The 18775-nt window shown below is 35.0% G+C and overlaps 1 protein-coding gene across 1 annotated transcript in view; it reads left to right on the top strand.

Annotated features, from left to right (window-relative positions):
* Ubr3 (Ubr3 ubiquitin ligase) overlaps positions 1-18775 on the top strand; it is a 45635-nt gene that overhangs the window by 1310 nt on the left and 25550 nt on the right. Inside the window, exons 2-8 of the mRNA XM_085194280.1 lie at positions 12780-12993; positions 15866-15991; positions 16258-16390; positions 16556-16677; positions 17095-17236; positions 17368-17776; positions 18195-18622. Of these exons, the coding sequence (XP_085050406.1) occupies positions 12780-12993; positions 15866-15991; positions 16258-16390; positions 16556-16677; positions 17095-17236; positions 17368-17776; positions 18195-18622 (1574 nt within the window). The remainder of the gene's footprint in view (positions 1-12779; positions 12994-15865; positions 15992-16257; positions 16391-16555; positions 16678-17094; positions 17237-17367; positions 17777-18194; positions 18623-18775) is intronic.

Raw genomic sequence — 18775 nt, 5'->3', positions numbered from 1 at the left:
AAAAAAGCTAGGTATTTGTAGTGTATTTGTAAGTTATTATTTTAAAAACCATCTTCTCATATATAACAACAATCTATAAAAACATTAAATAATTGTTCTTTAACTGCACAAAACATGTACAATCAATTTAATTACAACTCATTATTTTTAATATATTGCTCTCAATCCTACCTACATTACAATGCCGCTGAACAGATGTCAGCCGGCCTTGTCATGAATCATGTACTATATAGTATTGGAGATCATGACTGTGCCATATATATGATAATTTATTGATTACAGTATGAACTTGTCTGACAGTATGTCTAGTGTATATATATTAGATTTATATTTTCTTTATGTATTAAGATTAAGGTTTTTGTGATACAGTGCAGTGCAATGTTGTTGGTTGAGGGTTTGATTCTCTTATGAGGGATATGATACATTTTTAAACTGGTTTTCAAAGCATGGTGTTACTTAACATGTAACAACATACATACAATGTGAAACTGAAAAAAATCCTTCCTGTATTACCACATTTTCATCAGTCTATCGCAGTCCACTGCTGAACATAGGCCTCCCTCATCAAACGCCACCCAATACCACATACTCTGTTTAAATTTTCTTACACTATGTAAAGTGAAAATGTTTACAATAGTGATAATACATTATATTACTATATTGTAATATTTAAATATCTTAAGGTTTCACATCACTGTTAAAGTCAATTTAACAGATTTTTTATGTTTGTTACCTTTAAAATTTTGACTGGGTGAAGCGATTTTGATGATTCTTGTTTTATTTAAAAGCTATTGCTGCACATTTTTTCCATTTTAATTTGTGTCCACTTCTGGCTATGATATCCATGGTAACTTCATTCACTTTTTATATATTTCCATTCACACATATTTTCCATTACTTTCCTTTCTTTGTCACTTTTAATTCCAAAACTTTAGTTTGACTTGAATTGAATCTTAGTCTATTATAGTCATGCCAATTTTACCGAATAGTGACCTCTCCCATTTTTCCAAATGGCAAGTGTGTGTCTGCAACTTGTATTCTGATAATTTTGTTTTTGCCATTTAGTGCTTTTTATTTTGTGGTAAATTCCAATGTCAAACATCTTTATTTTTTTCATAATTTTAAAAGGTGCTAATATTTAGAAGGTTTATTACATCAGTTTTTTTCCTAATTATGCTTATATGAAGTATTCTTTATATAAGTAAAATAACTATGTATAGAATATATTTAAAATTAATCTTTATAGTTGATATTTACAAAGTTTTAAAATTATTATCATAAAAGTTATTGTGATGCAATGGAACAGTATCTATCTATATATGAAGGTTGGATCTCCACTCAGAGGAGTGGAGGTTCTCTTTAAATTACTTTTATTAATCTGCCCTCCACTCCATAATGTTTCAAATTTGAGGGAGAAAATAGAAAATGTGTAGAGCTAAAAAGAAATCTTTTAAATTTATCTAACTAACAAGAAAAACTTTAGATATGACAATAAATAATAAAATATAACCTTTTAGCATCATTTACTCGATTATCTGTTCAGCCTGTATAGAATGAGTACAATTAAGTCATTCGTTTTTATAACACTTGTAACAGGGTCAAGTTGATCAACCACTGTGTTAAAATGTAAAGCTATGGTTACATTAACAATGTAATGAGGCTAATCATGATTCATTATTCTCCTATTGAATGATTGATAGATGAGGCACAGACTCAACTGGCCTTAACTAAGAGAGTCAGGGAGTGTAGGGTGGGACTAAGGACCTCTCGAAATTCCTACTAGAACGGGATGAACGGTAGTTTTACTTCTGAAAGTCTACGCAAAGAAAATTGTGGGCGACGACTAGTGTATTATAGAATACGATCTTTGAATATCATGGTCATGGTTCAATTCATCATCATGTTTCTATTACGGTTCAGAGTAATGTTTATTTTTAGTAGTACCTTGATGGACTTTATTTTTGTGGGTTTAATCCCCGGGGAAACTCGGGAGGGATTTTCACTTTCCTGATCTGATAGACAGCCATGCCAATACGCAATATCTCGAAAAAATAAGCTTAGCGTGGGGAACGGAGTGTCTCATCTGCTTACCTACTATTCAGGAGAAAGTGTAAATTTGTTTTCTTGGTGCATTAAAAAGAAAACAAAAAGTAAATATTAACAAAACAAAGTACGTTTAAAATACTTTATGATGTCACTTTCTATAGTCAAGATCACGGTCTCGAAGGAATGACCTCACACGTAACTCTTAAGAGATGAAAACAAAACATCTCAAAGATATCTCGTGTCGGGTTCCGGAAACCGCAAACAATGAACCTAACCGCGAGTTTTCTTGTGAGGCCTACTTGACCTCAACTAGATAGCCTTCCTACTACTGTATAATTGTAGATAATATGCTATGTGGTAGAGGTTGTTGAATATTACTGGCGTGTATTATTATGTTCTTAAATAAGAGATTGTGAAATTGGCTTTCATTTATTTGGAATAAGTTAAATTACAATAATCTTGAATATTTAAATTTTTGGTTAAGTTGTACTAAACTTATTAAAGAAATTGCTTTAGTATTTTGTAGTCTTTTTAAGTACTGTTTTGATGCAGTTCTCAGATGCGAGTAGTATTTAGTATATTTTTTCAGCCTCACACTGTAACCCGCACACGGCAGAGGCAGAGAGAGAACCTAGTGTTGAGACACTCCGTTCCCTTTAAGAAACTTCCGTTCCTCATATTTCCCCGAATTCTTGAGACACTTTTGCCTAGTTTACAGAGCGAAGAAATTAAAATATTTAATATTTTATTCACTCGAGTGGTAATCGTACTCACAACTTCGACGCGAGTTTAAATTAGTGTGCTCCACCACGACGGCCTCTATATCGCTACTATATAATATAAGCCTAAATTTTATATGTAAACATTTGAACCTAAATTAGTTACGTGCCAGTCAAGCACATTTTGATCGCCATACTTTGGCGCTTAAGATTTCTAGGTACTGATTACATTTTAGTAAATACCAACATTTTTATTTTTGTCATTAATTCTGTATAGATTAACAGATAGGGCACAGGCGAAACTACTGGACAAAAAAAATAAATTTAGTATTTAGATAGGTTATGGAGAGTAGGGGAACACTTGAAGTTCAGACGGAATCCGGAAAAAATGAGACATGTCGGAAACTCCACGCTAACACAATTCATATTTTAATTTGAGTTGCGCCACTCAACACGCAGTGCCTCAAAAAATTCGGCGGAAAGTGGGGAACGAACGAATGGTGTTTTAACACTACGTTACCTTTGCCTTTCCTGTTACTACAGCAGGAAGCGGATTGATTATTAATGTTAATTTATATGTTATACACATATAAATAGTTTCTTATGTGTAAATAAGAAGATTAACTGTTAGCAATTTGGAAGCCACACTCAGATTGACTTCTTAAACGATTGCGGGCGTCTCGTAAATATAGGTGTCGTCGCAACTAAATTGCGCAGCGATAAATCTCACTAGTTCCAGAGCGGAATATAATTAGTTCACCTAGGACGTCTACAGCACGGTCTTATCTGTAACCATTTAAGCCAATTTGCAACTATATCGCCATGGGCGTTTCTGGACATATTTTTCCAAGGGGCTTGAGGTTCTTGTCTAGATTTATAGAGGTTTTTTTTAATGAGATTTGTTTTTTGTGGAATTCTGGTGGTGGGCGGGCGGTCTCTAGAGTATTTTGTGGTGGACAACTGGAAATTGCCTACTCTGCTATATATTCTCTTGATAAAAGGTCATGGTACCTACTCACGAAGCTTATTCTCTAAAGTGTGAGAGATGTGTGAACGTATAGCGTTTAGTTACGGCTATTTTACTCAATGATTGATTCGCCTCGTGTCATTACAATGTCAGTGTTCTGTGTGACCCAAATAGTACTTACAAGTTATGTTTTTAGTTGGGTTTCTCCAAAGTTGACTTAAGCTTACAAATATTTAACGTTCCTATTATATTGATTTTTCTGGTTATGACTTTGCTTTTCGGCTTGAGTTTTTAAATTTTGTGGTTCCTTTAGAGTAAAATGATTTTGAACTTTATGTATAGTCTGATTTGTAGCTATATACTATAGTGTGGCGCAACTTAACGCCGAAACTTTTATCATTGACGTCTAATTCTTAGTTTAAAGTATAAATTATATAAAACACACATAAGTAAACAATAGATTACAACAATAAAATTAAATTGTTAACAATAAAAAAAAAGGTAAATAATAACCAAAAATCGAAAATTATTATTTATTACATCAAAAAATCTAAATTTGTTTATTTACTTATTGTACACAAAGGTCAAATGGATTTCCTTATTTAACTTTAAACCTAGACTGAGCCATTTGTTTAATCTATCGCGGAAGTTTGAATTTGACTAAAAATACTATATTATTCATACATATAAATCTGCTTCACGCTATATCCCGCTCACAGCAGGGTAGGCAGAGGTAACCTAGTGTTGAGACACTCCGTTCCCCACTTTCTGCCAAATTAATACATATATTATTATATTATATTGTAGAATGCATTATAATTATGCCCATAAGCTCATTTCGGTAGTAAGTTCTATTCCAAGCGAAGGTGATTTTTTATAATTAAAATAGTTAAAGTCGTTTCTTAGATTTTGTTAAACAAACTGCGGCGGGAAGTTCTGACCTTAACTGAATGCTAATTGCTATAATTATGGAAAATTAATGAAAATGCTCCTCCTCCTCCGCAATAAATGTATTTCTTAATTCTTTACATTGTTTTCCATTTGTCATAATAATCACAGGGAAGTTAGTGTCGAGACACTCCGTTCTCAGCTTTCTCATTCAAGTAGCTGTGTGTTGTCTTCCAGAGTGAGGAATTAAAATATAATAAAATAAATGAATATCCCAAGTAGAAATCGAACCCACACCTATCGCGAGTGCAGGCAAACTCTGTGAAAGCTACTCTTTGAAGTCGCGACTTGGCAATGTAAATTCATATCAGGAATGCCGGACGTCGGGCACCCCGGGGAATACGCCGAAGTCAGATATGCATCACATTCAGTACGCGTACAAAGTTCGTATATAAAAGTCAAGGTTATATACTTATCATTAGATATGGTACATCATAAGGATTGGATTGATATATCTTGTAAAACGAGCAAAGCAGTTGCACGCTTTTTTCTGTATTGGTGTTTATTAAAGTGACAACCTTTAAGACACTCCATTCTTCACTTTCCTCCGAATATCCGACGTCTACCTATGGCAAAACTCAACGTTGGGTTTTTTGTACCAGAGAAGAAAAACGAATATAATTGAAATGTTATGTATGACAATTCCCCCAAGGTGGGATTGAACTCACAACCATCACATTTTACAATAAATATTTTCAAGTGGAGAACGGATTGTTTTAACATTGTCCTTTCCCCTCCTTAGTAACTATCAAATGTAAATACGGGAGATATGGAAATTAAAAAAACGTTTATTTTAACATTGTATACCATCTGTTACTTTTATATTTTCAACTAGCGGCCAGCTCGCGGCTTCACCCGCGTGAACTATGTTATTATTAATTTCCGTCTCCATGACTACGTCCTAGTGACGTCTATGCAAAATTTGAGACTCCTAGCATTTGTAGTAACGAAGTTTCATACAAATTTTCGACCCCAAAAACAACCCCTTAGAAGTCGAATATTGCAAATTCCCGTCTTAGCGAGCACCTACGTCCTATAAGTAACTTCTATGCAAAATTTGAGATTCCTAGCACATGTAGTTTCTGAGATTTCGTGATGAGTGAGTGACCTTTCGATTTTATATATATAGATAGATATATGAAACAGTTTTTGTAGAAATTAATGTACAAAATATGCATACTAATAGTATAAAAAATTGTAAGTAAATGAGTAATTACGTGTTATCATTTCGTATGTAGCCTTTTAACTGGCGAAGATGAACGCGGAAGTGTGAAACTGAGCAGGTGTGCCACGCGTTTGCGGCAGAAGACGTTAATTAGTGTAAATATTAAATATGCACTAGGTATATCTACAAACGCCTATGTGTAAAAACAGTTTTTCTGTATTAAATTAAAAAATTAAATCAGCTTCACGCTGTATCCCGCACGCAGCAGGGTAGGCAGAGGTAACCTAATGTTAAAACACTCCGTTCCCCACTCTCAAACGTTCTGCTCTATAATTATAGTATAGATGTAGAAGTATAGATTATAACATTACAATAGGCGTTGCGATTTCATAGAACAATTTAGAAATCATAAAAACAACAATTATAAAGAAATGTAACATAATAACAATACAACGTAAAAACAACACAATATAAAATATTTATTAAAAGTAATAATAAAAATTGTTATATACCAATCAATAAATATTTGTTGATAGGAAATTCCTTGTGAGACACCGCAAAAAGGCGAGATCTCCACGTTGATTTGTAAAACCGGTCGTGAGGACCAGCGTACAGGACAGACTGATGATGTATGGCTTCCAGCGTCACGTCTAGTTAACAATGGTTCTGTAAATGTAAGATACGTTGTGCATGTGACCTTTCAGTTTGATATAAATGACTGTCTTGATAAGGATCTAAATGTATTATTATTGTTTATTTATTTTAATTTTACAATTTTATATTGGGCTTTTTTTGTTGTTTTATTTGTGCTATTTTTAGGTGGGGCTAGTGGCATTTTGAAGCTATAGGTATATATGTAGAATACCTAGCACATAATAGATTCGTCAGCTTGGGAACCTATATCTATATTTAATTCTCATGAACTGGACTCGAACTCGAACTCGAACAGCCGTCGTGCACCGATTGTACCGCTGCAGAATATGTTTGATTGACGCCACGATGGTGGGTTCAATCTGAACTCAGGGAAATGTTACATTTAAATTAAATTATTTTTATTCTGTTACCCTGGTAGACAAAGGGCGTTGTTAAATCCCCCAGCATTCAACACGTAATGTCTCGAAAATTGGGCGCACAGTATAAAGCGGAATGTTGTAACACTAGGTTTCCTAAGCCTATCCCAGCTAAGCGAGAAAAAACGTGCAACTGAAGAGAAATAATGACGTCAATTTATTAAAACTTATGAATACCATAAATCCTACCCATAATACACGAGATGCTCGACTCAAATACACATCCAACCCGTAAATTACAAGTGCATAAGAAGTAGCACTCGGAGAACATTTTTTTGCTCATAATGCGCTGAGGCTATTAAATCCACAAAGTAAATAATTAATCCGTGCATCCAGATTAATGTGTTGTATGGGAGTTGCGGTTCAGTAGCTAAAGTCGGTGATCTTCGTAACGTAAGGTTATCTACCTCACTGGTAATATATCGTACAGTATGTATGTATGTATGTACCTATATGACTTATTAATTTTGCTCTGGTCTGTATGACTTTGGGTACCAGTTTTTCTTGTTAAGTTGTTTTTTTTTTTAAATAAATAAGAATTTTTGGTATTCGCATAATTTTAACTGGTCCTTTTTTTTAAAACACTCGAACAAAATGTTTGCAATAATCACAATGTAATCTTGAGTGTAAAATTCCCATGTACATGTCAATGAGTCAGCGGCCGGCCTCTGTATAGTTTTGGTGATCTCGCTCAGACACCTCGCTCTTCGCCGCCGGTGCATTGACTCGACCACTTTTCTTGCCAGCCGGCCGCGCCGTGCGTTGACCCCGCTAACAGCTGATCCTACACGTGCCCATCCTCCCCTACACTGTAACAAGTTCTAAGAATAAACAGCCAGGTCTTTTTTTGCACTCATAATTGAATGCTAGATTGTTTTTGAGTGCATGTCCATCATGCGTAGGTTTTTAACTTCGGTTGTGCGTTTGTACCGAATGTGTATGAGATGGTTTGGAGGAGTTTAGATGAGGTTGAAAATAAGATGAAGTTCGGATATTCAAATGATAATGATAATCTGTTAAAAAAAAACTATAGTATAGGGTTATATAGTGCTAAATAAAATAGAAAATTTCCTTGTTCCTGTCACATGTCTGGGAATCTGAAGACGATTTGCAGCTACACTTTTTTCGATATAGCCATGTTAAGTGACAGAAGTAAGGGAGAAAATAAAAATCCCTTAAATTGATGAAGATGATCTGGAAAATGAAATTAAAAAGAGTAAGGAAAAGTCTATATTTACTTTATCTTCCAACGAAGAAAATGTTATTCGTGCAGTCTTAAATTCTACTCTTTGTGTTTTACTTTACAATGGCTTATGTAACATAGATTGTCCTTTGTGATAAAGGCTTGCCTATTGTTCTCTTTTCACTGTTGTTTACGTTTTGTTACTTTTTTTTTTACACGCCTTTTATCTTTATGAATAATATATTATATAATTTACACAGTTATATAATTAAACTTAACATTATAATTATAATTCACCTTATGTGAAAAAAATTCAATTAGTCCATTGATATTTTTTTTGTTTTTATCCATATTACTTTACTGTTGTTGTAAACTTTTAGATTCGTTCTATTTGAGTCATTATGATATTATTCAAAAAGGACTTCAGAGGCCGTCGTGGCCGTCGTAGCACAAAGGTGTGTCTGTAACGCGACGGTTGTGGGTTCACATTCAAAAGTAAGTCGCGGCGCTAAGTTCCGCCACGCAATGTCTCCAAAATTCGACGGAGTGGGGAACGGAATGTCTTAACACTAGGTTCCTTCTGCCTACCTTGCTATGTGCGGGATACAGCTTGAAGCTGAGTTCAGATACACACTTTAAAATTGTTTTTTTTTCTGATCCTATATATTTTTATTTTTATATTTTTTATATTTTTTATCATTTAAATTTAGATTTAATCCTGATCCTGATTTTCACAAATCTTAGGAAATAGCCTCTAAATATTATTGTACTTAGCAATTAATAAATATAATTCTATTTCTGATACATCGCGAGGTTATCATGGAGCCTCGTTAGGAGTAACAAGATATCACATTGACAAGTTTAGCTGTTGGCCTCCCATACGTTATGTTCATGCTACATCCTGCTTGGGACGTACGTCTATGGCCATGTCTCCGTTGTTGATTTCTATATAATTGTCACTTGTAAATAGAGAAAACACTTTTTGCTCAGCATTAGTTAGGCTTTATTATAACGGATTAGATTGAAGAGGAAAATGCGTTTTTAATTTTGTTTATACTAGTCTTAGTTTTGTCCAAAATATTCACGCGATGTAGGCGATTTGGGCACGTCGAACGAATTAGTGATGACAGAATGGCAAAAAGATTTAAGATGGAAAAGTGAGCCGTAAGAGAGGTGGGGGAGACCTCGGTTGACCTTCAAAATCGCAGTATCGAAGATACTGGAGGAAAAACACACGTAAAAAGAATGGACCATCCCTGGAGAGCATGTATGAAGAGGTTGATGATAGTGGACGAGGCGAAAGAGGTATGTAGAGACCGTAGCGTTTGGCGCTCCGTTCTCTCTGAATACCCCGCTAGGGTTACAGCGTGAAGCTAGATTAGATCCTGTTATAAGATCATTCCTCTAAGCGATACAGGAATGATGCGGGAGATAATTCAGCCACTTACCTGTCCCCTTGCCTTACGTAATCCTAGTTTGTGCAGCGGTATCTACCTGTACCTGATAATGAAGAGATCTGAAGAGTTTGATTAAAAGTGATCTAACGGCCTACTGGTTCGAATTGAAAATACTTTTTTGTTCAATAGTTAATGTATGGAGAAAGGCTGTAAGGCTATTATACTACATCACGTTAATCGTTTCCATGTAATCCACTGTACGTGCGGTCTTAGTTAGAATATATCATACACAACTCTTGGCTCTCTACATTTAAACACGAAGGTGTGGTAAAAAGCAGGCTAGCTGTAGGACCAAAAATATTTGATTAAGTATTTTTCATATAAAAGTGTTGTTATTTAACTTGGCACTCATAAAACTACAATAAAATGAACTACAAAAAAACACATTTTAGACTTTTGTTTTTGTTTCTGTTTGTCCGGGCTAATCTTCGGTAAAGCTGGACCAATTTTCACTGCAAAATTAAAAGAGTTATGGAGCAAAATATAGGCTTACCCTCCTACATAGATAGAAATGAAATAACTTAATATTTTCTATTAAATACAACATTTTTTGCAAAAAAATCCAAAACATTAAAATTACGATTTATTAAGTGTATAATAGTATTTTCAACATTTTCAACAAATTATCCCTAAATGCACTTAAATAATATTAAATAAATATTCGTATTCAATTAAAATAATAAAAAAAATATATCAAGTCGTGCGGAGGCCGCTACTTACTAAGTTGAAGAATATTCTGTCACTTATCCTTGCTTCCTTACTAACTAAATAATGAAAGCTTTAATGATGTTTATTTTAAACATTGAAACGTCTCTAAATTTAGAAACACTTCTTAGAATTCGATTACAAATACATGATTGACACATTCAGAGCAATACACGGACTGCCCCTTTCCTGTTGCATCTGTACAAGTCCGTAGCGACATGGCTTTTACTAAATTATAAAAACCTGTTTTGAGTGAAATGAGAGAGCAAATGTCAATTGAATATCATGTGACCATGACAGCAGGGGCAATAACCATGGAGACCGTACAGCGACACACTGAGATATAGTCGTAGACCATAGTCTAAGGTAATAAGGACTATAGTGCTATGCTAAAGTGGAACCTTCGTGCGGCGAGGTGTACTAAAGTTGATGCGCCTGCGCACGCGACCTATAATTACCAAAGCGCACTATAACGCCAACATATAACGATAATTATTTTTGTGATTCAAATAATTACGCCGAGATCTCCTTTTAATGATAGCCTCTGAAATATTAATGATCATTGTCGTTAATAAGACAGTGCTTGATCTGTGCTGTTTGACTCGGACACCAAACTGTTTGTAATTATCGTCCAACTCAACAATCATCGAATTAGGGGATTTATTTATTTCTTTTAGTTAGCACTAATTATATGTGGGGTTTTTTTACTTGTAAATTAGATAATTTTTAACGAGAAGAAATTTAATATTCAATACATTTTGTGTACTAAACTATTTGATAGTTTAACTAAAATTATACTTTCACTATACTTTAGTCTTAGGTTTTTAATATATAATATAGGATTTCGATATCACCTCTAAAAATATTACTCGACCAAACAACCGGACCAGTTGTTCAAATTCTTTTGAACCTAAGCCAATATCAAACTAATCTTAGAATATTTTTAATAAGCAGTGACCACTTCTGAAGTCGCTATCTTCTTGATAACATTTTTAATATGTTGGTCCATTAAACTTAAAACGAAGAACATGATTGGGAATATAACATAAAACATGACAGCAATTATTTCCGTATTTTGTAAGAACAAATTAGTAATATGGCCACTTCCTTCTTCATTCTCTTTTCCCTTAGAAAACACCTGCAGGGTGCCGGCGAACCAAGAAAGTATTTTACAATTGTAAATACCGAAATAGAGTGTGATTCCAAAGCAGGTGGCTGATAATATCTAATTTATTTTCAATTCTCCACATTGGTAGATGAAGCGCGGCGTTGAGTTCCCCCACACAACCCGTAATGTCTCGAAGATTTGGCGAAAAATTTTGAACGAAATGTCTTAAAAGTAGGTTACCTACCCCCTGCTATGCAGTAAAAAGCGTGAAGTTACAAAAAAAAACCTTCAAAATGTAAATAAAGTCACAATCATCGCAGTCTGCGTCACAAGAGCTTTATAATATGACAATCCGATTCATTCTGATAAATTAATTATATAATTTTTAAAATATTTTCATTATTGCATATATATGTCATGGTCATGAATTTTTTTATTGTACTAGAAAAGGTTTCAAATATATATAAAGATTTAAGAATTTCATATATAAAGATTTCAAAATTTCATAGTGCTTTTGTTTGAAATAGACATAGATGCATGAATTTCGGAAATTGGTATTCGTGACTACGGTGTGGATATGCATACTAATACGTATATTAAAGAGAAACAACATTTTATCGACGAGTAACTAGTACTGTGGAATTTCCGAAATAGTTTTGTGTCTATTTCAATAGATAGCTTTGTATTCGCGCTTCACACTGTATCTCGCACATAGCAAGGGGGAACCTGGGAACCTAGTGTGATTCTTCTGTTCCCCATTTTGCGTCAAGTTCTGGAGGCATTGCGTAACTGTTAGACAAAGGATAAATTTACGTCTTCTCAAATAAGTCTACAGTTTCCCTTATGAAATATTATTCACTATATGTTGCTGAAATGCTTTTAACAATAAGTTAATTATAGATCGTGACTGGTCATTTCCAAAGATTGGATACCTACCAATCTTATACACTTTGAATTTTGATTATAATTTGTCTTGTCTTCATTCTGTTTCGATATGACTCACACTACATATTTCGAGCACGTATCATACATAATGAAGGTTTTTAATAAAAGTTCGGCAAAGAATCCAGAAGTACTCTTTTCGTTAAAAAATATTAAATGTCTTATCATTTTTTATTATTTGTACTTGCTTAATAAATTTGACAATAAATTAAGTATGTCCTACAATATATTAATTCACTTCTCTGATCTCATGCTTTTTTTTATATTTTCTAAGTTTGGCGGGAGCATCTAGAAACTAAAGACTTAACCAGCCAAAAAAGATTGTATGGCTAACCCGATAAAATACAGGAAATGCGTTAAAACACAGAAATCTAAGAAAGCTTTTAGTTTTTTTTGTCTCAGTACATCCGTCCAATCAAAAATATCCTTATATCTACAATATTAAACCTTTAATTATTCTATATTCCAGTGCGGAGCTACGACAAACACGACAAATGCGGTCTAGTGTGGATACCGCGCGTCGTCGCCTACAGGTGTCGGACCTGCGGCATATCGCCGTGCATGTCCATCTGCCGCGAGTGCTTCCACCGCGGCGATCACTCCACGCACGACTTCAACATGTTCCTGTCTCAGGCGGGTGGTGCCTGCGACTGTGGTGACAACTCTGTTATGAAGGAGGATGGGTGAGTGGATGTGATTGAGAGAGTTGAGTTTTTTTTTTTTAGGTTTTATGTAATGCTTGTAGCTGGGCAGGCGGCGTGATCTCAGTTTCTAGACCCTACTTTCTGCCAAATTTTCAATATATCGCTGTCTTTGTGTTGAGTGACAAAACTTTGTTGTGAAAGTTTTGTTGTCTTACCAGAGCGAGACGTGAAATATTAGAGGCCAGTCGTGGCGCAGAGGTACAAGTGTGTGTCTGTACACTCGAAGAAATGAAGTATTTAATATTTTCATTTCTTCACTTGGGGAACGGAGTGTCTTAACACTAGATTCCATCTGCCTATCCTGCTGTGCGCGGGATATAGCTTGAAGCTGTTTTAATGGAATAATATAATTATTCGGTACCCTATCTACAAATAGTATTTATGGGCAATATGACCTATGCCAAGAGATATTTTCTAAACGATCGTCATTTAGCATACCAATAGGCGCTGGGCCTGTTTACTATGCTGGCTCACAGGAATGGGGGCGTGCGTGACGTCACGTCTGACATAACTAACCCACGGTGGCTGCCTACGCTTCGCCTAAATATACACGTTTTATATGGGCTATGAGAGTTATATGTTAAGTTAGTTTATTTGTTAACATTTTCACATACCACTCATTTGGTGCAAAATGAAGGTATTTACACTTTTAGATGTATGAGGCGATAATTATGTTGTTAAAAAGCCTTGATATATAAAAATTTAAAAAAATAATTAATTACGTCTTTGTTGCACAAAATGAACGATAAAGAGATTAGCGAAAAGTATAGTAAATTCGCAACTATGCAAGTATTAACATTTTTTAATTAATTTAAATAGAAAATTTATTTTCTTTGGAATTTAACGCTTACAGACAGATATTGACTAACTGGAATAGCATAACCTTATTTTAAATTTAGTATTAGAGATGTATTTCAGTTCACACCGCACTTGTTTTTAGCACTTTCATGCAATTTATTTACTTACTGTATTATTTCTGTTTCTGCTGGGTGTTTTATGGGCACTCCACTTATATTAAATAGAAATCAATTATTAGGTTTAATTTAATATGCTAATTGCTATTCAATGCTCATAGATTTATATGGTATTAAGTTGAGTCAGATAAATGGCTTTAAAATGTTGTCTAGTCCAACTAGTTTTACATTTTGCGGTGTTTGCATAGAACATAGAATAATAATTAATCACTGCGTTCTCCACTTTCCATGCCCTTCCTTTTCTTTTGGGATTTGAACTCAAGACCATTATTTAGTCAAGACAGTCAGATAATTCGTCATGATTTCACGTCTCTTTTTAATCATTTAATGTAACTAGGTTAGAAGAAGACGTGTTATATACAGGGTGGAAGAGGCAGCGCTTCTTTTATTGAAACTGCATATAGGGTAATATATTTCAAACTCAAACCTAAGAAATTAATCAAGGTACCTCAACAGTTTGGACGTAGGAATTTTTTTTCATTTCACGATTTTTATCCATACCTGTATTTCGTGTGACGCACATTTCCGATTTGACAGGTAAGTGTGTGCGTGCCTATGTTATACTTTACAAATGGCGTTTTATTTTAAAACGATAATTTTATTATTTATTTTGTTTGAAAAAATAACTTTTTTATTTTTGGGAATTATTTTTTTTCCGAATTATATTAGGCTTTTATAGAGTAGTTAAAACTGTGGTTTCATTTAAAGTGGTGCTTACAATTCCATCCTGTATAAGAAAATTGCATGGAAATAACTACAAAATAATGTTAATAAAGCAACGTTGCCTCTGACAACGGCGAAGCGTGTAAACAAGTGACGTCACCAACCATTATCATGTGACCTGATAGTTATTAAGAATTATTGTATATCTCTTATAGAACTAGGACGAATAAGTAAAAGTGTATAAAATATATATAAGAAATAAAATATCTATATAAGCAAGAATTTTAGGCTTAATATAGCTTAGTATTACCATACATACACTATCACGCAAAACCTACTGTACAGATTTGGATGAAACTTCACGGTTATATAGCTTACTCATCAAAGTGACACTATAATGTAGAATTGCTGTATTGCAAATAATAATCATGTAAAAAATATATATGTTTTAACTTTAAAATAAGTATAAACGGGTAAAGCCGCATGTTGATCGCTTATATAATATAACATTATAAATCCGAATGAGAGCTAGAGTTATCAATCAACATCTCGTCAACATGTCGCGCCGACGTTATACAACGCGAGTGCGAGTGTGAACCGAAACAATGAGAACAGTTACTCCACTACATCACCTTCACCTTCACCTTGACCCTCCCCGAGATTCGTGACCTTAGTGCTGTCTACGTCTTAATCGGATTGCTGTGTGCGACAGTATTGTTTTTTATGTTTTATGATTATTAATAAATGAACTTAACGAGGCCGCTGTGGCGCAGGGGCACAAGGGTGTACTGTAACGCATCGGTTGTAGGTTCGATCTTCACTCGAGGGAATACATTATTATTTATTAATATTTTCATTTCATCGCTCTGGAAACAAGTCAAAGTTGAGTTCGGCCACTCAACACGCAATGCCTCGAAAAAATCAGCGGAAAGTGGGGACGAAGTGTCTCACCACTAGATCCCCTCTGTCTACCCTGCTGTATGCGGGATACAACGTGAAGCGAGTGATTATTAATAATTAAGAAATTTAAATTGAGGCAATTCGTGAAGCACATAAGCGTGCCACTATAAACGCGTCAGGCTACCGGCACGACTCCCACTCAAGCCCCACTATTATACGATATAGGTTCTTTAATAAATATGGAAATACCTTACATGCATTAATTTGTTCAATATTTTTATAATGATTTCATAATATATGTACGTTATTTCCAGTTTCTGCAGTAACCACGGCAACAAATGTCCGCGGCCGGGCACTGCGCCGGCGGAGCTCATGTGCGTAGCGGAGGCGATGATGCCGCGTCTCATACTAAGACTCTTACAGCATTTTAGGGAGAATAGGTGAGTTTTCAAACATTTTGAAATAAATTTGTTAACTATTTATATATTTTTATGCGAATCTTATGTAAATGGAAGAAATTAAGGAAAATCGTTTTGGTTTAAATAAATGCCTAAAAAAAGCTTATTTTTGCTATTAAGCCTTTTGTTGGTACAATTTGTGGAATGGGCACCAGATAATACTAGTGGGCACGGACCGCCAGGCAATCCCTTATTTCTGTGCATATATAACCTACATGTTTATATACATAGACTTTTTTTAATTCCAGTACGGCATCAAATTCGGACAACTACCGCGTGGCGGTGCAGGAGTGTGAGAGTTACGTGCAAATGCTCATGGAGTTCAACAACATGGGCGATCTCATGAGGTCCGCCATGACGAAGGCGCTTATAAACCCACAGGTAAATTATAATGTGAATAAACTGTTTTTAGTCTTTAGGTATATTTCATTCATTATTATATACTACTTATGTGATATATCATGATAAAAAATCTGTCTAAAGAATTAAACACCTGTCTCCAATTAGTTTTAATTTCCATATATTAAATTGTACCCTGAATTACAGATGTACCGCAACCTAGTGTCGCCGCCCCACCCCGACACGGAGTACGGCAGCTACATGGCGGAGAGTAATATAATGTATGAACGTGCCATCGACTCGTTCCCAGCGCCCGATCCGCCTGATGAGTGAGTTGTTTTTTTTAATATTTTATTTAAATTACTTTAAATTTGAAGATTATCAGAAATTAGAAGAAGGCAAAGTTGTTGTACCATAGTTTATATTGGCAAACAGATGTTGATTATAAAGTGAAATATAAATATATACTGGAGAATGTTTTCATTTGGGCATCTTGGCACGGTGTGACTTTAAACACGGTTGTGGGTTCGACTCTCCCACTCAAGTCAATAAAATGTTTATTTTTTCATATCTTCTGGTGACGAGGCAGAGAATTTGGCGGAAAATGTAATTCTCGTACGTAAATAAACATTTTCAAACCGACTCGAGCCAGTAGGCCATACATTCTCATCGGGTTACATCGAAGTTTTTATAAATTATTGACTCATATATATATAAGATATATTACAATTAAACGTTCCTTTCAGATACCGCCATCTTCCAGCGCTAGCTCCTCGACTACAGCACAATACTTTGTTAGACGAGTTCATATTTTGGACGTTCAAATACGAATTTCCGCAGAATGTTGTTTGTTTTCTACTTAATATGTTGCCAGATCAGGATTATAAAGTAAGTGTGTGAAAAAAATATAGTTTTAGATAGTCTTAGTTGCTTTTTCTTTTCTTGTATCGCAACTTTGGCTTAACTGACATAAATTTAATTTATTTGTACTTAACTTACATAAATTTCTTTCGTTCCAGGAGCATCTAACCCGCACATTCGTAATGCACTACGCCCGTATACCGCTCGTTCTAGAAAATTCCGCAGACCCAGATACACTGTCCAACAGAGTGGTCCACATGTCCGTACAACTGTTCTCGAATGAGGCGCTGGCACTGCGATGCGTACAACAGCTACATTTACTACACGTTATGGTCCTATCTTTGAGGCTTATGATGGGAAAAATCTTAGTCCAAAACACTCTACATGACCCCAATACCAATTTTCATTATGTAATAGACTGTACTAAAAGAGTTATGAAGGAACACTGTTATTGGCCGCTTGTGTCGGATTTCAATAATGTCCTCTCGCATAAGAGTGTGGCGTTGCTGTTTCTCCAAGATGATGCCTTGGTTGATATGTGGTTTCAGTTTTTGTCTATGCTGCAAGGTGGGTTTTGGTTTTCATTTATTCTTGTTATTTTGTGTATTGCTGTGATATCAGGTTCTCTCAGCTTACCTTGTTATATGCAAGATAAGATGTGAATATATATGAAGCTGAAACTAATAAATAAATCTGAATTAATTTGATAGTTGCCCATCGTAATTATTTTTAATTCGTTTATTGGAATCTGTTTAAGAGCTTTGGCACACATAAAAATGCACAGTTAATTTTGTATGTGCTAAATTTTGAAAAGTTGTGTCCAATGTTTCGTAATATAATTTGCATATTTACAATTAGCAAAATATATTTAAAATTATCTGTATAAAGTCTATAATCATGAACTTAAACTGTTTTAATCTTGTAAAAATGAAAAATAATATTAACAAGATCAAACACATAAAATAGTCTTTTATTTTTCACACAGGCATGAACGTAAACGTCCGCGAAACGGGCGGCCACATAGAATTTGAACCATCATCGTACTACGCAGCCTTCTCTTGCGAACTAGAAGCGGCCGCCTATCCCATGTGGAGTGTACTAGCGCATCTAAACGAGCCCTCGCACGCGGCTCTCGCCCGCCGCATAGTCGCCGCCGCGTTACAATACCTGCAAGACTGGCTCAGAGCTGTCGGCTGCAACGCCGGCGGTCATTACACGAACTCGAACAATCAAATAGGATTTAACGTGACTAATAGTGGGAACAGTGTGCACGCGTCGTTTCACTTTCCATTGCATCGGTATTTGGCAGCGTTTTTGTGTTGTGGTGTCCGGTCGTTGAAGTTGTGCGCCGCTGATGTGTTGCCGCCGCCTCATTTGTTGGCGTTGCTGGCTGCTCATCCGTTAAGAGTGCAGGTTAGTTGATTTTTTATATGTTTTATTTTGGTTTTTATAGTGATTACATAAGAAAAAATAAACTCAAAAAAGTGATTTAGAGTTGTTTATAAGTCTTCATTGGAAAAGAATCTTGCTTTAGCCCACGTTCCGTCCTCATTGTGGCATTGGATG

This window comes from Heliconius melpomene, chromosome 12 (assembly GCF_056956725.1).
Source record: "Heliconius melpomene rosina isolate 202511_hmr_F chromosome 12, ASM5695672v1, whole genome shotgun sequence".
Lineage (NCBI taxonomy): Eukaryota > Metazoa > Arthropoda > Insecta > Lepidoptera > Nymphalidae > Heliconius > Heliconius melpomene.
Note: the sequence above shows the minus strand (reverse complement) of the source record. Positions and strands in the feature narration are given on the sequence as shown.